This window comes from Salvelinus fontinalis, chromosome 7 (genome assembly GCF_029448725.1).
Source record: "Salvelinus fontinalis isolate EN_2023a chromosome 7, ASM2944872v1, whole genome shotgun sequence".
Lineage (NCBI taxonomy): Eukaryota > Metazoa > Chordata > Actinopteri > Salmoniformes > Salmonidae > Salvelinus > Salvelinus fontinalis.
Genome location: NC_074671.1, coordinates 21759220 through 21785171, shown reverse-complemented (window position 1 = coordinate 21785171; position 25952 = coordinate 21759220). Strand labels below are relative to the sequence as shown.

At 41.5% G+C, this 25952-nt stretch overlaps 1 protein-coding gene across 17 annotated transcripts in view; it reads right to left on the bottom strand.

The window, feature by feature from the left end:
* The window catches only part of epb41l3a (erythrocyte membrane protein band 4.1-like 3a), an 84657-nt gene that overhangs the window by 34657 nt on the left and 24048 nt on the right, over positions 1-25952 (bottom strand). For 4 of the 17 annotated variants that reach the window (XM_055928679.1, XM_055928673.1, XM_055928680.1 and 1 more), the window contains exons 1-3: positions 24452-24599; positions 1726-1859; positions 493-696 (exon numbers count right to left, since the gene is read on the bottom strand). In XM_055928679.1, the coding sequence (XP_055784654.1) occupies positions 493-696; positions 1726-1848 (327 nt within the window). In that variant the 5' untranslated portion in view covers positions 1849-1859; positions 24452-24599. Of the gene's footprint in view, positions 1-492; positions 697-1725; positions 1860-24451; positions 24613-25952 lie in introns of those variants that run through there. The other 13 variants (XM_055928674.1, XM_055928677.1, XM_055928675.1 and 10 more) reach the window with 12 other exon arrangements.

The following is a 25952-nucleotide window of genomic DNA, read 5'->3' as shown; positions in this document are numbered from 1 at the left end:
GGAGTTTATTACAATAACGTTAAAAGCAGAGTGAATTCCATTGTGGCAAGCTTCCATAGTCTTTAATTATGTTAAGATCAGATAATACAGGAAATAAAGGAAGAGCCATGCATATAGATAAGCTTGCTAACCTATATTGTCAGCGTTAGTCTTCCAGTAGAACAATACCATTAATGTCCACTCAGTTCATGTAGACAGAGGTGACTTTGTAGAAGGAGACGTCATCAATTCAGCGTGATAAAAAACCATCTCAAGCCAACTTTGAGCCAACCCCACAAAGTATGACTTGAGAAAGAAATTATAAGTCAGTGAGACTAACTTTGATAAATACATGTCCTGCCCCCTCTGATCCCTGGTGAACTCTGCAACACACACACGCACGCACGCACGCACGCACGCACGCACGCACACACCAACCCATCCCTACACGCACGTTAACCCACCTACCTGCTAAACTCCCCTCAACCCCAAGCGGTGACCCCCTCCACCCACCTCCACCACACAGGTGTAGTCGGAGCCATCAAGCAGGGTGACCTTGCACTGCATGGTCTTGTAGCTGCGGACGCTCCGGCCTCCACCGGGGGACCTGGACAGCTTACTGGTGGACGACCTGTGTGAGGTCCTGTCCTCCTCCACCTGCGATGGCTCAAGCTGATTCTCCTGTGGGACCACGCCTCCCTCCGCTCTCTCACCGTTCTGGACAGGGGGGGCACAGGTTTTAACATAGCACTGTGATGAGAATGTTAAAGTGGTATGATTATGATAATGTGTTGTTTTGGACCCAACAGGTTGTGACACGAATGGTCAAGTGGAATAAATAGTTGGCGGGCCGGATGAATGTGATGGAAATGTTAAAGGGATACTTCTGGATTTTGGCAATGAAGCCCTGTATCTATTCAGATTAACATGTGGATTCTATTTTTATGTCTTTGCGTCAGAGTGTGAATTACATCATGACATTCAGAGGGGGTGGGCCCAAAAAATTTATGATCCTAATAATAAATACATAATTTAAATGGGAAAAATAAATTACTTTTTAATGTGACTTGAACACAACCAGTCATGATGCTGTAGATAAAGGGTTTATTGCCAAAATCCAGAAGTATCCCTTTAAGGAGAAATTATTTGGACACTTGTTTATTTTAAACCTGAATAGTACTACTGTAGCTGTTTGATATTGTATAAAATGTTTCAAATTTAGCCATTTAAAGCCTATTCCCACGTCATTTACTGTATAGGCTAAATGAGGATGACAGTGCCAAAGACAGTACAGTATGAAGATAGGCTTCTCCAATAGAAATACACGATCATGCTTGTAGGCGATGTCATAGCAACGCTGGCTAGCTACGCTCATGCTCAGAAACAGGTCATCGGGTCTAACGGCCATCTTGTGCCAGACTGCGCATGTGCAGGCCATTAAATCAAAGGCACTCCTTTGATATAGTGTTTTTTGATGAAAATTAAAATGTTTTAGATTGTCACTTTCACGAGGTTGGAGTAATAACACATTTAACTACTTAAGTCAATGACTCGAATCTAGGTTGTGCCTTTAGATTTAGAGAAAATTAACAAATAAGGAATCATTTTTCACTTCTCTCATTAACTTCCCAAACCCAGGCCGTGTCTACTTGGCTTGCTTCACAACCGTTCCCGGAAGTCTCGCGATGTTGAACCTCTGGGTTTAGAAACTCTGTGACGGTGCTATTTTTTGTGGGTGTGGCTAACCTGCTTCTTCCTGACAGGCGTGCTGTGGGCGGCGGCCGGGGGGAAAGAGTCCGCCTCCAGGAGTGGAACCGCACTGGCCTCCTGCTGGTCCGCGTTGGACTCTGAATTTGGTTCTGTCGTCATGACGATTCACCCTACAACACAGCAAATAAATACACACAAAAGAAGATGGAAGAATTTAGACTGAGACAAAAAAATATTCAAATTCAACACAAGACAACAGTTGCAACACATGAGCTAAACAAATTGAAAATGAAATGCTATAATAATATGTACCCTGAATACTTTCTGCAATGCAGAGACATAATCATATTTCCAACCACCACACCGTCAATCTGAGGAAGAGATCCATATATGTGTGTTAATCTGGGATCAATAAAGAATAACCTGCATAGCAATGAAGTACACTGTCTCACTGACGACGCCAAACATATCTAGGACAACAGCCATGATAAGAAGCTCTTGTAATGTGAAAGTCAGCATTGATTTGACTACGAATGTATTTTACATAGCTTCAAGGTTGAAACAGAGGTGACACTACAGTACTTCTCTATATAATAAGCTTCTTTGAGACAGCAGTGATTCAACTCAGATTAAATCAGTGAAGAGTTGTGAGACATGTCACACTCGCCCCAGCATTAATATACCTCAATGTCTCATTGTGACAGTCCATCAGTGTCCACCAAGTGTCTTTCAAATTTAAATGAATCGAGGTGTAACTGGTAACTACAACAGTGCAGTACAATTTACAGTACTCTATTTTTGATATGCATGATGATGGCCCCATTTTCCATTGACAAACCATAAGGACTTAGAATGTTGTGTATATGGGTTCCCCTGAGAACACACTGTAATGGTAAAACCACTTCAATATATTCAGCTGTCTGAAAGGACAAAGTCAGTCAAAAATATCAAATGCGTCTTAATTCCGTAAAGAAATCGACACTCTACACGCCATTACAGTTAATTCGCTTATCATTTGACACCTTATAAACAACCTATTACCATTTAATAATTCCCACGTGCTAACTCCAAAATAATCACAATGAATATGTATTAATGTCATTAAGATGTATCCATGCTGTAATGAATCTGTAATAAATCTTAGTAGTAAGGAAAGGGAGACGTTAGTATGTGAACTTTAGCCAGCATAGCTGGAAGTGTTTGGCTGGGGAAGTGTGGCTTTCACGCACGCACGCACGCACGCACGCACGCACGCACGCACGCACACACACACACACACACACACACACACACACACACACACACACACACACACACACACACACACACACACACACACACACACACACACACACACACACACACTAACAGTGGGCTGCGGCAGGGTTGTCAGAGCTTTAGGGCTATTTATACTGTATCACCAGTGTTTACCCACAACATGGGACTGGGCTCAGTTACCCCTTCTGGTCTCCACACACATGGTGCAGGGGTTCCAGTATCACACACATACACACACACACACACACACAGACAGACACACATGTGCGCACACACACACACACTAATGCACAAAAACATGGGCAAACACACACAGATATTAAATGTAAACATGCTGAGGCATGCACACACACGCACGTAGACAGGTGCCATGACACCCCTACCCACACGTGGCCACTAAGGCCCATGGCAGTCAGAGTATGCAGGGTTCAAATATGTACCACACCCAATCAGCTACTACTGTAACGGCCAGTTAAGAGTGATGTTCTTTACTGCTTTCTCCCCCAGAAACTAAGTCAAAGTCACAGTTGTTAAGTTGTTTGAACATCTTACAAAAACATGCCCTCAGCAACACATCATGAACTGGCGTTGAACTCACTGCGTTCATTCCATAATGCTTTAATTCAATTAATGCTCAGCGTTGCGATGAATACAGATAATACAAAGACTCTGTGAGGTCCACCAGATACACATCCCCTAGAGAAACACTTTTGAGAGTATTTCATTCTTCCTCATTCAACAACGGGTTTATCCTAGCTGGGTTTGAAATGGGCTCTGTGGACCGTAAGCCTGTGGAACCTTCTCTTGGTTTAATCTACAATCTCTAATATAGGTCAGTGTGCACTGCTGACCAGGCAGAAGGGTGTCAGACACACTATAAGCTCTCCATCCGTTTATTCCAACCAAAGAGGTGACGGATTGGAGGAGGCCAGCTATGAGGACCGGACCCTGTTGCCATGAAAACCATAGATAAGCAATAAAAACGTCAATACCAATCTCCAAAATGATTTTCCATATCCGAGCTTCAGGACAAAGCGGATGTAAAAGCTGGAAGGGAAGGGATGTAGACTAACTACGACATGAGTATGTCTCTGCATAATGAACAAAATACAAAAAAAAGAGAGCTGTGGCGGTCATGAAATTTCATCAGCTGGTGATTGTCAAGCAAATAACTGTCGGTCTCACGGTAATTGACCGTTAATTAACATAAACATATGTAGCATCTCCTGGCTTCCACACATAGCCTACAAGCCACTGATGCAGACCTTAGGAACATTTCCATTTAAAAAAATAAATCCATGTAATATAGTCTACACCATCACAATAAATCCATGATTTATTTTAGAGAGGTCTAAAGAAGCATGATATAAAGAAAATGTAGTCTATTTCAGAAGAACAGAATAGCATACTCTGAGTTTCCTTTATGTTAGCATACTCTTAGTTGTCCTAATTTAGCAGACAAGATGTGCTTAGAATTCTGTGGCATTATTTTATATTATTTAATAGTATGAAGAATACAATTGAACAAAGCTGAATAAAATATAAATATTTTCTCCAACAGATTTGAGGGAGTGCGCACATGCGGCTACTCTGTGTTGAGCGGTTAACAAAGAAATAGTTACTCCTAAATGTTTAATTTAGAGATATTAATGTAACTTTAGTTGTTTTACAAACGTTGGGCTATATGTTTTGATTTTGAATACATTTTAAGGCTGCATGATGAGACTCCAATGATGATTTGTAAAAAGTCGCTTGAAATGCATGAGCTCTGCTTTGTTTTTTTTGCATAGGCTGTACACACCCCAATAGTCTCTCATTCACAATTTGACAAGCACTTGATAATGACTCGAATTTCGCAGGGGCATCCCCTTTGTGGCCATAATGCACCCTAAAAAAATCAATGCCTTTGCTGTGCCCTTCTCCCTGATTGCTACACGCTCTCCATCACATGATCGGGTCTTTCTCACAGGCTACAAGTGAAGACAGACACATCGGGAACGCAACTGCACACGTCCTTATCCAATTCTGAGGAGCATATTGAAGAAATTGGAAGAACTGTCCACACTTACTTTTCGACAGCCAACAAGATGGGAAGGCCTAACGAACAGCAAAAGCACTAGCCTATGTCAATCTACTATCCCCCATAGTACAAAAGTCGACCTATTCTATTCTGTGCGAGAAATAAATATTCCAAACGTAGTCTGGGACAGTTTTAATTAATACAACCACTAGCATCAAAAAAACATGTTTTACGCAATGTGGCTGACACAACAGATTAGAACGTTTCGCTTAAAATGTTAATAAGATATTAGGCTATTCCTTCACATTATACGCGCAGCAATGCGCACACGGCAGTAGGCTATAAGCAGGAATGTTCCATTAGCGGGAAAACACCATTATCAAAAGTGACTACAAATGCTATTATTATAAAGGTGCATTTTTATGGTGAAAATTATCTTCCCTAAACTTGAAAGTCACGCACTGTTTATGTATGCCCGGTAGGCTCTAAACCCCTTGTAAAGCAAATGAATGTGCTTAATTTAAAGAAGTGTTTTGGCCACTTTAGTTGTGATATAAACCTTATCAAAACATATAGACCTATAGGCTAGGCTACTTGATGTGTGCAACTATGATTCGAAAAAGTCAAGGGGGAAAAAAGGCTGTTTCTTATGCTTGACATCATTCACAAGTGATAATATATAATTCACAAGTGATAGGCTAATATTGTCACCCATCAGACTATTCTTGATTTAATCTTGTCTTTACTGGTACATATACAAAATAATATATGTGTGAAATTTGCTATGATTTAGAATGGACCATTATCATGCACCTGTATCGAAACAGTGGCAGCGGGAAAAAAATACATGTCATCTATGCACTTAAATAGCAGATGGAGGACGCTTTTCCCATGATTAATTTTCATGCCAGCCAGGTAGGCTATACTCCTGTTGTAAAGATAAGCAATGTGCTTAAAATGAGGAAAGTTGAGAAATAAATATAGTAGGCCTAGCCTATTTAGTAGAGACCATCACTCTGTTTTCTCACCAATTGCATAGCCTATGGAAATGTTGCGCAACATGACCTCATGAAGTGTTTGATTCCATTTTCGAATAGATTTGCATTGATGTCAGAGTGATTAGAGGGACAATAGAGTGCTGAGTACCAGGCAGTTAGCACATTTGGTAAGCTACTAATGAGCAGCATCAGAGTTTGGAAAAATACTAATTACTGTGACTAAACGGTCATGTGGAATTTGACTGCCTTCATGACTTGTGGCCGCCGGTGTGGCGGTAATACGGTCACTGCAGCAGCCCTATGTAGGCCTAATGCAAATTCATCATCATAATGCAAAGACTCTTGTCAGAATGCATTAGCATCAATTTGTAAAAAAGATGCCATATTACCTGCCAGTGTGGATGTAATCAGAAAAATTATAGCGTAATGGTAAATTATTATAATTTTTTACTGGAAACAATGTTTCCCTGACTTGCATAACCTTAGCTTCATTAACCTAACGTTGACTGCAAATATTGTATAATCTATCGACATTTACATATAGTGAAAGAATGTGTATTTTCTTGAAAACAGTACGCATATTTTTTACCTCTAAACATGACAGAAGTAGTAAATTGGCCAGGCAAAAAGTCAAGGTTTAAACTAAACCTTCAAAGAGGTAAAAAGACCGTGAGCGGATAAACGCTAATACAATTTACGGCCACACAACAAGGACATTAGATTTGGAAATGAACCGCTCCCAAATGTGGCCTGTTTATGTGTGCAGATGGGGGAAAGTGAAGTGAAGGAGGACGGGGGAAATTGGAGATTGGAACATAATTTTTTTTACTTTATAAAGGGTTTATAATTAGTTTATAGACTGTCAGTTAAACACATTTAACTCCTTTGCTACAATTGTGAGATGAGAAAGGACATATGAGAAATAGATTACGCACACAAGCCCCTACCAATGATACCAACTGAAAACAGAATAGGAGCATAGATTGCGGAGAAGCTTGGATGAGGTGAGATCGACTAGCAATTCAATAAAGTCAAGAGTCAAGCACCTGTCGCCCCCTTCCCCAAACCCCCCGCGCTACACCACCATATTCTATTAATCTGCTGTAGGAGTAGTGATGAGTCTGTATTATTCATCTGCTGTAGGAGTAGTGATGAGTCTGTATTATTCATCTGCTGTAGTAGTGGTGAGTCTGTGACATAGAGACCATGAAATGAATGAGCTGACTAAACACAACCTTCCAGGCTGAAATTACAAATATTAGTGTGTGTGTGTGACTTTTTTATTTATTGTTTTATTTAACCAGGTAGGCTAGTTGAGAACAAGTTCTCATTTACAACTGCGACCTGGCCAAGATAAAGCAAAGCAGTGTGACACAAACAACAACACAGAGTTACACATGGAATAAACAAACAAACAGTCAATAACACAATAGAAAAAAGTATATATACAGTGTGTGCAAATGAGGTAAGATAAGGGAGGTAAGGCAATAAATAGGCCATAGTGGCGAAATAATAAAAATTTTGCAATTACACACTGGAATGAAAGATGTGCAGAAGATGAATGTGCAAGTAGATATACTGGGGCGCAAAGGAGCAAAAATAAATAACAGTATGGGGATGAGGTAGTTGGATGGGCTATTTACAGATGGGATATGTACAGGTGCAGTGATCTGTGAGCTGCTCTGATTGCTGGTACTTAAAGTTAGTGAGGGAGATGTGAGTCTCCAGCTTCAGTGATTTATGCAATTCGTTTCAGTCATTGGCAGCAGAGAACTGTAAGGAAAAGTTGGCTTTGGAGATGACCAGTGAAATATACCTGCTGGAGCGCGTGCTACAGGTGGGTGCTGCTATGGTGACCAGTGAGCTGAGATAAGGCGAGGCTTTACCTAGCAAAGACTTATAGATGACCTGGAGCCAGTGGGTTTGGCAGCGAATATGAAGCGAGGGCCAGTGAACAAGATCATACAGGTCGCAGTGGTGGGTAGTATATGGGGCTTTGGTGACATAACGAATGGCACTGTGATAGACTGCATCCAATTTGCTGAGTAGAGTGTTGGAGGCTATTTTGTAAATGACATCGCCCGAAATCGACGATCGGCAGGATAGTCAGTTTTACGAGGGTATGTTTGACAGCATGAGTGAAGGATGCTTTGTTGCAAAATAGGAAGCAGATTCTAGATTTAATTTTGGATTGGAGATGCTTAATGTGAGTCTGGAAGTAGAGTTTGCAGTCTAGCCAGACACCTAGGTATTTGTAGTTGTCCACATATTCAGAAGTCAGAACTGTCCAGAGTAGTGATGCTGGACGGGCGAGCAGGTGCGGGCAGCAATCGGTTGAAGAGCATGCATTTAGTATTACTAGCGTTTAAGAGCAGTTGGAGGCCACGGAAGGAGAGTTGTATGGCACTGAAGCTCATCTGGAGGATAGTTAACACAGTGTCCAAAGAAGGGTCAGAATTATACAGAATGGTGTCGTCTGCTTAGAGGTGGATCAGAGAATCACCAGTAGCAAGAGCGACATCATTGATGTATACAGAGAAAATAGTTGGCCCGAGAATTGAACCCTGTGGCACCCCATAGAGACTGCCAGAGGTACGGACAACAGGCCCTCCGATCTGACACACTGAACTCTGTCTGAGAAGTAGTTGGTGAACCAGGCGAGGCAGTCATTTGAGAAACCAAGGCTGTTGAGTCTGCCGATAAGAATGTGGTGATTGACAGAGTCGAATGCCTTGGCCAGGTTGATGAACACAGCTGCACAGTATTGTCTCTTATCGATGGCGGTTATGATATCGTTTAGGACCTTGAGCGTGGCTGAGGTGCACCCATGACCAGCTTGGAAACCAGATTGCATAGCGGAGAAGGTACGGTGGGATTCGAAATGGTCGGTGATCTGTTTGTTAACTTGGCTTTCGAAGACCTTAGAAAGGCAGGGTAGGATAGATATAGGACTGTAGCAGTTTGGGCCTAGAGTGTCTCCCCCTTTGAAGAGGGGGATGACCGTGGCAGCTTTCCAATCTTTGGGGATCTCAGACAAAAGAGAGGTTGAACAGGCTAGTAATAGGGGTTGCAACTATTTCGGCTGATAATTTTAGAAAGAGAGGGTCCAGATTCTCTAGCCCTGCTGACTTGTGGAGGTCCAGATTTTGCAGCTCTTTCGAACATCAGCCATCTGGATTTGGGTGCAGGAGAAATGGGGGAGGCTTGGGCAAGTTTCTGTGGGGGGTGTAGGGCTGTTGACCAGGGTAGGGGTGGCCAGGTGGAAAGCATGGCCAGCCGTAGAAAATGCTTTTTGAAATACTCAATTATTGTGGATTTATCGGCGGTGACAGTGTTTCCTAGCCTCATTGCAGTGGGCAGCTGGGAGGAGGTGCTCTTATTCTCCATGGACTTTACAGAATCCCAGAACATTTTGGAGTTTGTGCTTCAGGATGCAAATTTCTGTTTGAAAAAGCTAGCCTTTGCTTTCCTACTTCACCCCTCCTGCTGTGAAGACCACTGAAAAGACCAATTAAGTGTAAATGACGCTGTGAAAACAAGTACATACTGTATGTGTTTCCCACTCATCCCATGACTCATGTCTAATGGGTCACTGGCTGGTTAACTGATCCAGGCCCGGATAGACTCAACACTGCATCAGCACCAGGGAAGCCCGGTGAGGCTACAGAACATCTCTGATGTAGTCAGGGAATTCTGGTTCATAGAAATGCTATGTGTTGATTATGATTTCAATCATTTTAATCTGGTGTTTGAATTGGGAATGACTCTGAGCACTTATTGGTTCAAGCTGGTCGGTCTATTGAACAGGTTGACAGCACGTCAACAGACTAACTGACATCAGCTTCACTCCGATAAAACAGTGAGCCACAATCATCTCTCTCTCCTGTCAAGCTTGTTTGATGTCTGCCACTGCCTCAGGGTGATTCTAGCTTTGTTTGGGAAAACAGAGAGTTGACTTTGCTTTACGGAGACTAAACACATCCGGGGTCAAAGCGGACGAAAGACACTACAGCCCAGATATAAAAGAATAATGCAATCAAACAAGAGAGGGGGGGGGGGGGGGGGGGGGGGGCTAGCGAGCGAGCGAGATAACGCTTGAGCGAGTTTTAGATAGAAGATTAAAGCTTACAAAAGCTCAGGACAATCTCATCTCAATTGCGTTTTACACCACATCAAACAAATGTGTAGCAAACAGGAAGAAGGCAACGGCTGAGTTTCCTCTCGTTTCTTTCAGTGAGCAAAACATATCCCACAGCATGCTCTGCTTCTCAGAGGCTGATAGGTACTGATGGGAGCTGCTCCGAGCACTCCACCAAAGGGGATATTGAGAAATATTCTGAGACAGCCCCACTGACCCCTGGAGAGAGAGAAATGGGACGTGTCCCAATCCTCTAACGTAGGATTTTATTTCCCCCATGTCTCTTTTCTTCTATGGCGGTTCAGGGATGAAATCAGGCACACAGAGTGAAGACTGTTAGATAGGTGCTATCTAGTACCAAAAAGGGTTCTTCGGCTGTCCCCATAGAAGAACCCTTTGAAAAAAAAACTTTTGGTTCCATGTAGAACCCTCTGTGGAAAGGGTTCTACATGGAACCAAAAAGGTTTCTCCTATGGGGACAGCCGCAGAACCCTTTTAGAACCCTTTTTTCTGAGAGTGTAGGAACCCTTTTCAATCAAAGTAAAGAATGTTTACTTTACAGTTTCAAGTCAACTGCAAAACATGCTTTTCTGCTGTGCAAGGACTTTCTGGTAATTTATTACTAGGTTTTATGGAAGTAGGGTGACCACAATTGGCTGCCCAATTGTGGGCAGCCCCCCCCCCCCCCCCCCCCAACAAAAATACCCCTCCCGCTGCAGCGAATGATCCATGGTAAGTAAATTCCACTCTTGAGAACAAATAAATAAATTTGATTCATTACACTTAGTAGTAATACTACTCAGCTATACAAGGTTTGCTGACATTGCTTCAGTCCAAATTATACTGTCTAAAGAAGAAAGTATGTAAAATGCAATACTAAAGAGATTACATAAGTGTACAGATGTAGGATCTTAATTTGATCACCCTGTTGCAGGATAACTTGTAGTGCATTTGAGGTTTAAAATACTTCTGAATTTTGTAATTTCCACTATGTCAGACTTGATTTTCTCTTACGAAAAATGTATCAACACTTACAAAAATGCCCATGAATTATAATCCACATAATAATTCATATTTCCACATAATAATTCATACATCCTAAGATCCTACATCTGTAGCCTACTGTACATCACATTTTCATAAAATATTATCACTATTGTCCATGCTCTGCAAAACACCTTGACAAAAGGAGCCCCCCAAAAAGACACAAATGTGGCCATTGTTGTGGTAGTTACTATGGCAACATTAAAGATAGTCCAGGCTAAACAGCAGGAACACCAGTTATCTGCAGCCCAATTTAGGCCAGCATAGCAGTCTTCTGTTGGACTAATATTAAAGCAGCAGAGAAAACAGAACAAACAAGAAAGATCCCGTGAAGGTCAGGAAATCCTTTCTAGCCATACTGATACAAGGAAATTAGAATCCTCAAATGTTGTAAATGTTCTGTATTTTTGTTTGAAAAATCATGAGACAAATTTGCATTTCTCTACGTTCGTAGTAAGCAGAAATCTGAATTATTCAAGCCATCATCTGAAGGTCATTTATTTATCAGAAAAAGGAGTACAAATTTATTTGACAAAGGAGCTGATATTTCAACCAGAATTAATCAACTTTCATGGCCAATGAAGCAAGAGGGGAATTCAAGAGAAAACAGGATTTCACCACAGAGATAAAGGCCAGTAGTTCCACAAAAAATAACATGTCATCCATACTGAACAAAAATATAAATGCATTACAGTTCATATAAGGAAATCAGTCATTTTCAGCTTTCAGGAATTGTGTTCAGATCCTTGCGACAATGGGGCTCAGGATCTCATCACGGTATCTCTGTGCATTCAAATTGTCATCGATAAAATGCAATTGTGTTAGTTTTCCATAGCTTACAGTATGTCTGCCTACGTTTGCACATTTTGGGGAATATTCTGAGGTGGAAACTTTCCGTGGGAATTAACAGGAATATATGGGAATACATAGGAATTAACAGAAATATATGCAAATTAATATTAATACCATTTAAATGTAGATGTTTTTTTGCATTGGATATATTTACCATATCATATGGAGACAGAAACATAAACCTTTTACCTTATCATAAGTAGACATAATTGCAAATGATTAAATAGTTCCAATAGAAAGAAATAAAAAATGTAGTTACGAATTGAACTTAAATTAAATGAGTTTGTATTTTTGTATTTATTATGGATCCCATTTGCTGCTGCCAAAGCAGCACTTCCTGGGGTCCAGCAAAATGAAGGCAGTTTATACAATTTTAAAACATTACAATACATTCACAGATTTCACAGCACACTGTGTGCCCTCAGGCCCCTACTCCACCACTACCACATATCTACAGTACTAAATCCAAGTGTATGAATAGTGTGTATGTTATTGTATGTGTGTGTGTGTATGCATGTGCCTGTGCCAATGTTGCTTCACAGTCTCCACTGTTCCATAAGGTGTTTTTTAATCTGTTTTTTAAATCTAATTTTACTGCTTGCGTCAGTTACTTGATGTGGAATAGAGTTCCATATAGTAATGGTTCTATGTAGTACTGTGTGCCTCCCATAGTCTGTTCTGGACGTGGGGACTGTGAAGAGACCTCTTGTGGCATGTCTTGTGGGGTATGCATGGGTGTCCGAGCTGTGTGCCAGTAGTTTAGACAGACAACTCGGTACAATCAACATGTACCTCTCATGAATAAAAGTAGTGATGAAGTAAATCTCTCCCTCACTTTCAGCCAGGAGAGATTGACATGCATATTATTAATATTAGCTCTGTGTACATCCAAGGGCCAGCCATGCTGCCCTGTTCTGAGCCAATTGCAATTTTCCAAAGTCCTTTTTTGTGACACCTGACCACACGATTGAACAGTAATCACGGTGCGACAAAACTAGGGCCTGTAGGACCTGCCTTGTTGATAGTGTTGTTAAGAAAGCAGAGCATCGCTTTATTATAGACAGACTTCTCCCAATCTTAGCTACTACTGCATCAATATGGTTTGACCATGCCAGTTTACAATCTAGTGTTAGGCCAAGTAGTTTAGTCATCTCAACTTGCTCAATTACCACATTATTTATTACAAGATTTAGTTGAGGTTTAGGGTTTAGTGAGCATTTTGTTCCAAATACAATGCTTTTAGTTTTAGAAATATTTAGGGCTAAATTATTCCTTGCCACCCACTCTGAAACTAACTGCAGCTCTTTGTTGAGTGTTGCAGTCATTTCAGTCGCTGTAGTAGCTGACGTGTATAGTGTTGAGTCATCCGCATACATAGAAACTGTGACTTTACTCAAAGTCAGTGGCATGTCGTTAGTAAAAATTGAAAAAAGGAAGGGGCCTAAACAGCTACCCTGGGGAATTCCTGATTCCTTGTGAAGAGTTGACTCTTCACATGGGATGATTTCACTGAACAACAAAAGAAAGGGACTATTGAATGATCCCCAATGATTCATCGCCTCTCCGAAAAACAGTGTTTAACATACATCTTTAAAATGATAGTCTAGAAACTAAAGCTTTGGTTGTCTTCCTCTCAGGCTTCCATGTCTTCTCCCTGGACCTCCTCAATGACCACCTCTTGAACATCAGACTCTGAGGCCTCATCTTCACTGTCACTTTCCAACCTTGTTGAGGATGGCTCATTGTCAGGCTCAAAAAGCCTCAAATTTGCCCAGATGGCAACAAGTTCTTCAACCCTTGTATTGGTCAGCCTGTTGCGTGCTTTGGTGTGTGTGTTCCCAAACAAGGACCAGTTGCGCTCTGAGGCGGCTGATGTTCGTGGGATTTGGAGGATGATGGAGCCAACAGGGGAAAGATCCTCAGATCCACAAAGTCCCTTCCACCAGGTGGTTGATGAGATATGTTGGCACGACTGCCATATCACATCTCCATCCCAAAGCCCTTGCTTGGAAGTGTACTTGGCCAGACTGCCAAGGTGGCGAGACATGGTAGTGATGACCCCATAAGCCTTGTTGATCTCTGCATCAGACAGGATGCTCTTGCCAGCATACTTGGGGTCCAACATGTACTCTGCGGCGTGTATGGGCTACAGGCAGAAGTCTTCACGCTTCCTGATGTATTTCAGAACTGCAGTTTCCTCTGCTTGGAGTAACAGTGAAGTGTGCAGAGCAGTACGGATTTCTTCTCTTACATCTGCAAGCAGAGTCTGAACATCAGACAGATGCGTGCAATGCGTGCAGATGCATGCAATCCGTGCAATGGCTACTGCTATAGGTTTCAGGAGTATCAGGCTGCTTACCACTCTCTCCCAAAATACATCATCCAGGAGGATCCTCTTGATGGGGCTGTCCATATCGGCAGACTGTGATTATGGCCATTTCTTGGAGACTCCTTCCCCTCCAGGAGACTGTCAAACATGATGACAACACCACCCCAATGGGTGTTGCTGGGCAGCTTCAATGTGGTGCTCTTATTCTTCTCACTTTGCTTGGTGAGGTAGATTACTGCTATAACTTGATGACCCTTCACATACCCAACCATTTCCTTGGCTCTCTTGTAGAGTGTATCCATTGTTTTCCGTGCCATGATGTCCTTGAGGAGCAGATTCAATGCATGAGCAGCACAGCCAATGGGTGTGATGTGAGGGCAGGACTCCTCCACTTTAGACCAAGCAGCCTTCATGTTCGCAGCATTGTCTGTCACCAGTGCAAATACCTTTTGTGGTCCAAGGTCATTGATGACTGCCTTCAGCTCATCTGCAATGTAGAGACCGGTGTGTCTGTTGTCCCCTGTGTCTGTGCTCTTGTAGAATACTATTTGAGGGGTGGAGATTATGTAGTTAATTATTCCTTGCCCACAAACATTTGACCACCCATCAGAGATGAATGCAATACAGTCCGCTCTCTCTATGATTTGCTTGATCTTCACTTGAACTCTGTTGAACTCTGCATCCAGCAAATGAGTAGATAAAGCATGTCTGGTTGGAGGGGTGTATGCTGGGCAAAGAACATTCAGAAATCTCTTCCAATCCACATTGCCTGTGAGCATCAGAGGTGAACCAGTTGCACACACAGCTCGAGCAAGACATTCATCAGCATTTCTCTGACTACGTTCCTCCATTGAGTCAAAAAAACTTCTGATTCCAGGAGGACCATGAGTTGTTGCTATCGATAAAGTGTCTGATTCATCATTTTCACCTCAAATAGAAGTAGAGGGACTTTTGTCAGAGTTTGCTTGTTGTGAGCGCTGAGGGAACTTTATGCACTTTGCCGGATAATTCTGCATCTTGCATTCTTCACATATGATTTAGCACAGTATTTGCAAATGTACACAGCTTTTTCTTCTACACTAGCTGCAGTGAAATGTCTCCACACATCAGATAGTGCCCGTGGCATTTTCCTGTAAACATTAGAAAAAAATAAAATTTCATGTACAGATAAATAGTTAAGTAGTTAGATGAAACAACTCCTTTGTAAGATAAATGTTTTAAAATTAAACATCTATGGAAACAGGTGAATTAACACTCCTCAGTTAGTAGGCTCAACCAAGCTAAAACCCGCATGGTAGCAAAAACTAACTAGCAGAAATTGTTAACAAGTTAGAAACGATTTAAACACACTTTGCTGTAGGCTACTATTTACTAGTTAACAAAAAATCATGTATGTCATATAAGATATATTCACCCCACCCAGTATTGTAATCAAAACTTACCAGAAAGCATGTAGTCCTTGGCTCAGACAGTGTAGTAGTGTGGGCTCAATAGTATCTCATTAGTGTGCAAGATCTTGAGAATCAGCTGTACATGTGATGGAAGAGTGCCTTGTACATGTGATAGAAGAATGCACTGTGCATGCAGAGGGTTGCAATTCCATTGAATTGGGGATAGTTTAACCAAAATATGCCACAAGACCTAGAATTGCCTTATGTTTATCCCACAAAAAAAGGTTCACTGTTATCGGCTAACGTTTTTGATGAATTTAAGCAAAATTCCCCAAATTCCAGGGCTTAAATTCCCATGGAAATTTACCGGAAAGTTTTCGACCCTTTGCAACCCTATGTCTGCCCATACCATAACCCCACCGCCACCATGGGGCACTCAATTCACAACGTTGACATCAGCAAACCACTCGCCCACACGACACCATACATGTGGTCTGCGGTTATGAGGCCGGTTGGACGTACTGCCAAGTTCTCTAAAACGACATTGGAGGCAGCTTATGGTAGAGAAATTAACATTAAATTATCTGGCAACAGCTCTGGTGGACATTCCTGCAGTCAGCATGCCAATTGCACGCTCCCTCAAAGCTTGAGACATCTTTGGGCATTGTGTTGTATGACAAAACTGCACATTTTGGAGTGGCCTTTTATTGTCCCCAGCACAAGGTGCACCTGAGTAATGATCATGCTGTTTAATAAGCTTCTTGATATGCCACACCTGTCAGGGGGATGGATTATCTTGGCAAAGGAGAAATTCTCACTAACAGGGATGTAAACAAATTTGTCCACAATATTTGAGAGAAATAAGGTTTTTGTGCGTATGGAACATTTCTAGGATCTTTTATTTCAGCTCATGAAACATAGGAACAACACTTTACACTATGCGTTCAGTGTAAAACAAATGAGTAGCTTCTTCAACCTCCGGTGAACACTGATGTATGTTCTATTTCAGAAAAAGACCCTTGCTAAAGCCCCAGTGGAAAACGTCTTTCTGGGCTACCATTGTATCATGAATGATGCTCTCTCTCTTTACTGGTCTCTCTCCCTTTACCTCCCCCTTTCTCTCTCTCTATCTGTCTCTTTCTCACCCGTTGGGGCCTATAATTAGCAAGGATGCCAATATGGGTTGGGCACAGCTGTGCAGAGAATGCATGCGTGTACTGGTATCTTTTACACACAGAATGCCGACTGCTGTCGAAAAAGATGGCCGCTCTGACCTTTTCTGACACTTACTGTATCTGGAGTGTCCTCATCAAAAGACTGTTCGTCTGTCTGTCTGTGGACCTGTGGGACTCTTCTAGAGAGCATATAGCATCAAACCATGGCCTGTCTTCTAGTAAGACAGACCTGGGTTCAAATGGTGTTTGTTTTTGTTCAAATTCTTAAGTTGCGCTTGATTGAGCTTGTCTGGAAAAATGGAAAAGGCCCAAAAGTGCAAACCCCGCTTCTTTGGCATTTCAGGTAGGCTCAAACAAATGCTCAAAGTATCTGAAGGAAAACAAACAATATTTGAACCCAGTGTGTCCTCTAGTTCTGACTACACATCCTCTTTATGGACAGTATTACCTTTGAATAGTCTCCTCTCCTCTGGCTAGATAACATCTGAACCCTCCTGTCTCTATTTACAGCACAGAGAGTACGGACTAGTGCTGAACGATTAACCGAAATGTCTGTTCTTTTTCAGTTTTCAGTCTTATGAACAATCCTCCTTTTTTTTATCAACAAGTCTGATAAATTCAAATATTCTTTCTACAGCTTATCAGAGTACACCCAATATGTTCCCACTGTTGATAATGCTTATTATGCATTATGGTTGAACCAAAAGATTACATGTAACAAAAATGAAATTGGAAACAATTAAATATATACTGTATATTACATTTAATTAAATAATAATGCATAGTATGTTGATGCTAATATTATGTACAATATCTAATTATGTTGACATTTGACAACATTAGCCTAATATATTCAACATGTTGTAAACTATTGTCCTTTAACAGTTTCACACAAATCATTCTCATTTAACTAATAATTGACACTCCCCTCAATATTGTCATTGCCAACATAACCGTTGGTGGTTTACAAAATAAATTACTGGGAGTTTATATGTAGAGTAAATAGCTTACAGTTTATTTGCCATTAGTCAGCACCTCTACACTAAATCATTTCTCTGCTTTTTATTTTTCCGTTTTTAAACAACTAATTGACTGACGTCAGTTCATCAAGCTTGATGCTCAGTTTCTGTGGAGAAAAATCTGATCTAGCCCAAACTCTGCGATGTAGTAGGGAATTATAGTTTCCAACAGGCCAATATTCTACATAGTTTAGCACAGGAAATGTGGTAATTAACTACAATAACCATAATCCATTGCACGTCCTCTTACTTGTCTGGTCTCGGGCTGTGTGCAGCACGCGAGAGAGATAGAAAGCAGTTGCATTGCGGGGCTTTCTCAACCTACAAATACATGATCTAGGTGATTGATAGTTGGTATACAGCAGTCATAAAAGTGCATAATTTACTTTGAAGAACTACTAAAATAGTGAATTTGTCAGGCTATATAGGCAGCAGCTATATAGAGATGAGATGTTGACTTGGAATTAAATAATAAAGTCATCGAATAAAACAAATATTTAACTAATGTGAATAAATTATGTTAATAAGTGATAAGCAGTAATGAGCAGTCACTACCATCATTGGACTTTTATTAATTGTTTTATTCTGTGTTATTACAGCATTCAACCCACAAAATGCATAGTGCATTTAATGTTAAAAAAATATACAATCAAAAAAGAAATCAAAAACAGTGATATTTTTTTTATAGTCGAAACGACCTCAAAAGCACTAATCGCTCAGCACTAGTACCGACAGAAGTCCTCTTCAGATCTTATCTTACGTTTGCTTCCTCCGACTTATTGTTCTCCCTTGAATTATTCCCAAATAACCAGTGTCTCCTTCAATCTGATTGCATTGCTTTCTTCCCCTTCAGCTAATAGAGCCGGTTGGGCCGGCAGTGGACTGGCAGAGTCCAGAGACCCCCCCAGCCAATTACCCAGTTCACCGCCACAGCTGGTCCTCTTTACCAAACAGCCCTACAATTTAACCATCCACAATACCAGGATTCAACCCAGACCACCCAGGGAGATGGGGAAAGCAACAGTAGCCCACATGAGTGAGGGCACACATTTCCACAACGAATGACCTCCCTTAGGGAAATTAGAGGAACAAACAGAGGGAGAGCTAGCTATCAACACATCTGTGTTCCCCCATCACAAAGCATCCGAAAGTGTGAAGTAGAACAGACACACTGGAGGGAGTTGATTCTGTCTGTCACAACGCGCTCAATGCCTATCACAGAAGAAACCTGTTTTGTCCAAGTAAATAACCCCAGGGCAGATTAGAAAGGGTCTTGAGGGAACCATTGACCTGGATGGGAGAGAGGTTCAATCAGCTGACACGGTTTAGATGTGCCTAGTTACTTATTGTATGGCTCTCCCTGGTAGGTGGATTAAAGACTTTATACTCAATCATTGATGACCCAAAACAAAACTGCTCATGAATAAAGAATATGTCTAATATTTGACATCTACACAACCATTGATAACGTATTTCCTGAATTTAAGAGAATATTATTACAATTACAAAAACAATATTTTTTTTATGAGGTATCATTAACAGAATCAGCTACTGTAACCTAGAATGTTTTTCCATTCAACTCTACCCCTTTGAAGCCAAAGCAAACAAGCCTGGAACTGTAATAACAGTGTTTCATGTGGCATAATATTGATGATATTAAAGAGATAGTTTGGGATTTTGGCAATGAAGCCCTTTATCTACTTCCCCGGAGTCAGATGAACTCGTGGATACTATTTTTCTGTATGCTAGCTGTACCCAAAGACTTCCACTCTTTGTGCTATGCTAGTTAGCATTGACCCGTGAAACTAACTCTAACTTCCCTCATACTGGACGCAGCTCTGTACTGTAAGTCGGTCTGGATAATATATGCTAATTGGCTGACAGCCGTAGTATATGGTCTGATATACAACGGCTATCAGCCAATTAGCATTCAGAGCTTGAACCACCCAGTTTATAATATACTTTAACCATGTTATTACCACTTTACTCCATGGTAAATGTGAAGTGTTATCAAACATTTTATAGAGGTTGTATTTAGGTTTTAGGAAGTTGTATTCTCCATTTATAATCATAATACTCTGACAGTGTATAGGCCTATAGACAGTGCATAGGCCTATATCGATGGATCATAATCATCACAGTATGACAAAACATTTATTGTTACTGCTCTAATTGCATTGGTAACCATTTTATAATAGCAATAAGGCACCTCAGGGGTTTGTGATATATGGCCAATATACCACGGCTAAGGGCGTTCATTCATGCCTAAGAACAGCCCTTAGCCGTGGCATTTTGGCCATATACCACACCTCCTCGGGCCTTATTGCTTAAGTAACACGTTATACAGTAGTTGTTGCTGTTTACAACGTAAACAACCTGACTTCTATATAATCAGACTTTAACTCCTCTAAACTGCTCATGGTTCAACTCATAGGCCAGGGGTAGTCAACTCTGACCCTACGAGGTCCGGAGCCTGCTGGTGTTCTATTCTACCTGATCATTAATTGCACACACCTGGTGTCCCAGGTCTAAATTCGTCCCTGATTAGAGAGGAACAATGAAACAATGCAGTGGAAGTGGCTTCGAGGCCCAGAGTTGAGTTTGAGGGTCATAGGCTATATCAAGGAAAGGAATGGCAATGTTTCGCAAAAAACCTCAGAGAAAAAAAATTGCTGAGTTACTGCATATATCTCTTTCAATGAGATTGAATTATCCTGATGACAAAGCAGCAGCATACTTACAAGGCTTTCTGATTGACATTCAATAGCCCTTCAGTTATGAGAATAATAGGCTTACAACAGTGGTATAGGAGTTGAACTGGGCCTGACTGTCTATTATTCAAAGTCTGTGGCGCTGTCCTTGGTGCTGTTGCAATGCTAAAACACAGCTCCTTGTGTCACAAACAAGTTCTGCTTTCCTCTTTTACATAAACCTGCCTGCTCTTGTAAATTAGTCTCCATGCAGTAATCTGAGTGACTGTATACTTACACACAAGGCAGTCTTTTTTAACTCTCTTGACTAAGCGGGGGCATGTAGCCTAGCAGTTAAGAGCGTTGGGACTGTGACTGAAAGGTCGCTGGTTCGAATCCCTGAGCTGACAAGGTGAAAAGTCTGCCGATGTGCCCTTGAGCAAGGCACCTAACCCTAACGGCTCCTGTAAATCAGTCTGGATAAGAGCGTCTGATAAATTACTGAAATGTAAATGTACTAGAGGTGCACAACCAAAGGACTTTACCCTGCTATTGATAGAAAAGTCCCTTGGTATCTTCGTATTCTTTCTGCTTTGCTCTGAATAGTCTGCTGCTCTGTGACTTGTTCCACTGTAGCCCAGATCCAGTGATTGAAACACTCGACACAGAGGCCAAAAGCCACTGGCCCATATATAGACTGAGAAATCCATTCCAGACAAGCCAAGCATTGTTATTTGGCCCCCACTGCTCCACCACAGTACTACCCTACATATCACACTATAAATCTTGTATTTTGTATTTTTACTCCCAGGGTGACCAGTACGAAAATGTATGCACTCACTACTGTAAGTTGCTCTGGATAAGAGCGTCTGCTAAATGACCAAAACTCAAAATGTTATGGCAAGAGATGCTGTATGTGTGACATTCTCCCATGTAACCTTACACCGCTGCACAGTAGCAGTATTGTTGCAGTAGTCCGTGGTCAGCATAACACACTTTAAGCCATCCATCAAAGTCATATACTGTAGGACATAAGGATGATACACGTCCATGAGAAGAATGGAACCCATCCACTGCTCCGGGACTGAAGAGCTTTACAGAAGGTTTAAACCCAGCATGGCTTCAGCATCTGGACTGAAGAGCTTTACAGATGGTTTTAACACAGCATGGCTTCAGCATCTGGACTGAAGAGCTTTACAGAAGGTTTAAACCCAGCATGGCTTCACCAGCTGGACTGAAGAGCTTTGCAGAAGGTTTAAACCCAGCATGGCTTCAGCAGCTGGACTGAAGAGCTTTACAGATGGTTTAAACACAGCATGGCTTCAGCAGCTGGACTGAAGAGCTTTACAGAAGGTTTAAACCCAGCATGGCTTCAGCATCTGGACTGAAGAGCTTTACAGAAGGTTTAAACCCAGCATGGCTTCAGCATCTGGACTGAAGAGCTTTACAGAAGGTTTAAACACAGCATGGCTTCAGCATCTGGACTGAAGAGCTTTACAGAAGGTTTAAACCCAGCATGGCTTCACCAGCTGGACTGAAGAGCTTTACAGAAGGTTTAAACACAGCATGGCTTCAGCAGCTGCACTGAAGAGCTTTACAGAAGGTTTAAACCCAGCATGGCTTCAGCAGCTGCACTGAAGAGCTTTACAGAAGGTTTAAACCCAGCATGGCTTCAGCAGCTGCACTGAAGAGCTTTACAGAAGGTTTAAACACAGCATGGCTTCAGCAGCTGGACTGAAGAGCTTTAGAGAAGGTTTAAACACAGCATGGCTTCAGCATCTGGACTGAAGAGCTTTACAGAAGGTTTAAACCCAGCATGGCTTCAGCAGCTGGACTGAAGAGCTTTACAGAAGGTTTAAACCCAGCATGGCTTCAGCAGCTGCACTGAAGAGCTTTACAGAAGGTTTAAACCCAGCATGGCTTCAGCAGCTGGACTGAAGAGCTTTACAGATGGTTTAAACACAGCATGGCTTCAGCAGCTGGACTGAAGAGCTTTACAGAAGGTTTAAACCCAGCATGGCTTCAGCATCTGGACTGAAGAGCTTTACAGAAGGTTTAAACACAGCATGGCTTCAGCATCTGGACTGAAGAGCTTTACAGAAGGTTTAAACACAGCATGGCTTCAGCATCTGGACTGAAGAGCTTTACAGAAGGTTTAAACCCAGCATGGCTTCAGCAGCTGGACTGAAGAGCTTTACAGAAGGTTTAAACCCAGCATGGCTTCAGCAGCTGGACTGAAGAGCTTTACAGAAGGTTTAAACCCAGCATGGCTTCAGCAGCTGGACTGAAGAGCTTTACAGAAGGTTTAAACCCAGCATGGCTTCAGCAGCTACATTGCTCCTTTCTTCTATCCAAGGCCTTATAACCATATGTTGAATCGAAAGCTATTTTGCTAATATTGACCAATGGTCGGCTGAGCTCTAGCCAAGATAAAGGATATTGGGCAAGTATTAGTGAAAAGCACAACAGAAATCTGCAGCAATATGTTTATTTGTTTACTTCTCTGTTAGCCTCAACAGGCTGGGAGTGAGTCACTTTCTGAGGTGGGGTCACTGGTCAACAACACAACCCTAGCATGCAGCTCACGTAAAGGAAACCATGATAATCACTATTCTGTGGACCATACCTCCATGTCTGCTATTTGGAGAGAGTAAGTATTGGCATGGACACACATTGATGCCTTACCTCTTCAAATATGCTAAGAAAATAAATCAAGTTCCAGATAGGCCTATCACTTTAAACATTCCAAGCAGAGTGGTGCAGACATTATCATAACCATTTAATTTCAAATCAATCATAGCATTACCTTGTGCTGGAGTTTGCAGTTTCTACATCATAAATCAAAATGATGATAAAAACAGACAAATAGCCAACATGTACCAATGTAAACAGTTTATTACATTTACACACAAACATAGTTGTACATTGTTGGCCTATTATAACCCATTTCTGATGTCCCATGGTGACAGATGAGACCAAAATAAAACACATCCATAAAATAGTAAACAATTGACCAGTATAGCTACATGTTCTGACCCATGAGCTTGCACAATGCAGCACCACCTGTGTCTGTAACATGTGCCCTCACTTTGCTAACCATGATGTGGGCTGAAAAACGCCCCGTCGGGCGAGTAAACCAGCTGGCAGAGCGGTCACAAGACGCTCTCCTCTCCTCCTCTCCATCTACCGAACAGTCAGACCACACCCACCGCATTGCAGAAACACATACCGAAAACCGAGACAGGAACTTCGGGATTGCAAGTCATAACTGTCATACACCGGTGACAGTCTACCAATAACTTATCAAAACCGCTAGACGTTACGCATACCGCCATAGTAAATTGCACAAAATAGCGCACAACTCCCACAAAATAATACAACGGACAACTTTTCCTTTGATGCGCAAGAATCCATGCGTAATCCAATTATTAGACACTTTTTAACCAGTCGCAACTAGGCATCGGGCGTTTTGATCACATGGCCATGATACTGTATCCAGAGGAAAATTATACTCATATGATACAAAGTAGCTTATGCAGAAAGCATGATTTCTCAAATTACAACGAGGGCTACGGGATACAAAGATTCAATAAAATTAACATATCTCTATTCGTCTTGAATGTTACTATAACTAAGTTATCCATGAGCAGTATTTGTACAAGGGAATCGCATCGTCATCTCCTGTAAATGATGCAACGGCCGCACGTCACATTTTCAGATGAAAACATCGATAATGAAACTATTTTCTCTCTTTCCACAATTAATGTGCGACTACTGAATTCAATACACGAGTCCCCTTTATGAAATCCGGAGTTACTATTGTATTACCGGGTATCCCGTGTCCTCCAAAATCCGTTGTCTGAGGTACAGTTTCTCCAAGCTTTGGCTGCTGACTCCGGTAGTCCCCTATGTCATCCTGCCACTGCCTGCAGTAGCCAAGCTAGCTTGCCACCGTAGGCTACACCGGGCACACGGAATTCTGGGATAGCCAAGAATGCCCACTTTATTTAAAAAAATCTGGACAAAACACGACCCAGAGATGGATAATACCTGGTGTTGAATTACGTAATTATACCTCTACAAAAGTATACCTCTACAAAATCCCTGAAGTTTAGGTCCTAATCACAAGGAGCTATCACGCACTCACAAAGGACATTCGGGGAATACATAACCTACTTATTCAGACTTCTGTAGTGTTATTATTTTCTATATCGATGATAAAAATCATTAAATGTTTGAACAAATATTTTTGCTTACACTTATTTTTATATTGATATAAGCTTTGCACTACAACAGAGTGTAGGATCATAATATTTTGTTATGAGCAATTTGGTGATCCTATAGTGAGTGGTATTAGTGCCCGCACCACAGCTGGGCATTAGGGACTCCCCTGGCAAAAGTTCAAGTTGGAGCTCTTCCATACAACACATACAGGTACACATATCCTTGAAGCTTTGGAATAAAAATAGAATCTGCCAGAGACCATTGTAAACAAATTGCTAGCTGTAAAGTTGTTTTATTTGGCTCTCAGTATGCACTTGGAACAGTGGCAGCTGGTGGAAAAGTTGGGGAGGAGGATGGATGAAAATTAAGTTTGTTGTTGAAAATTATGTAAAAAAAAATAAACTGATGTCTTTAGTTTTACAAGCCATCCTCTATCTAATATGCAGGTTGATGCATGCATAGAACAACAACACAGTTTAAATAGTCCATGAGAACGCAACTCAAAACTACTACATGAAACTACAGTATACACAACACACAAAACAGATAACACAATGTCTGTTTACTGTCAATGTGCAATGGTGAAGGCTCCCGAGTGGCACAGCGGTCTAAGGCACAGCATCTCACTGCTAGAGGTGTCACTAGAGACCCTGGTTTGATTCCAGGCTGTATCACAACAGGCTGTGATTGGGAGTCCCATAGGGCGGCACACAATTGGCCCAGCATCGTCGTTCGGGTTTGGCCGGGGTAGGCAGTCATTGTAAATAAGAATTTGTTCTTAACTGACTTGCCTAGTTTAATAAAGGTTAAATACAAAAAATTATAATAAAGTGTCGTGATTCAGATATGACGTCATTGTTGGAGCACTATTCGCAGATATTTTAAACTACAGCACATGACAATGCGCTAATAAATCAGCATAACCTACTTTTTCGGTTTGCAGGCGTCTTGGAGCTAGAATTGGGATCATTTATACTGTGCTAATGCCGAAACAAAAAAAGGGTAACACAGAGCAATGTAAGAGTATGGAGGCCGCCATCTTTATGCACCTCTGCTAATAACAACCTGAATCCTGACCTTCAGTCTGGTGAGGACCTTCAGGGGG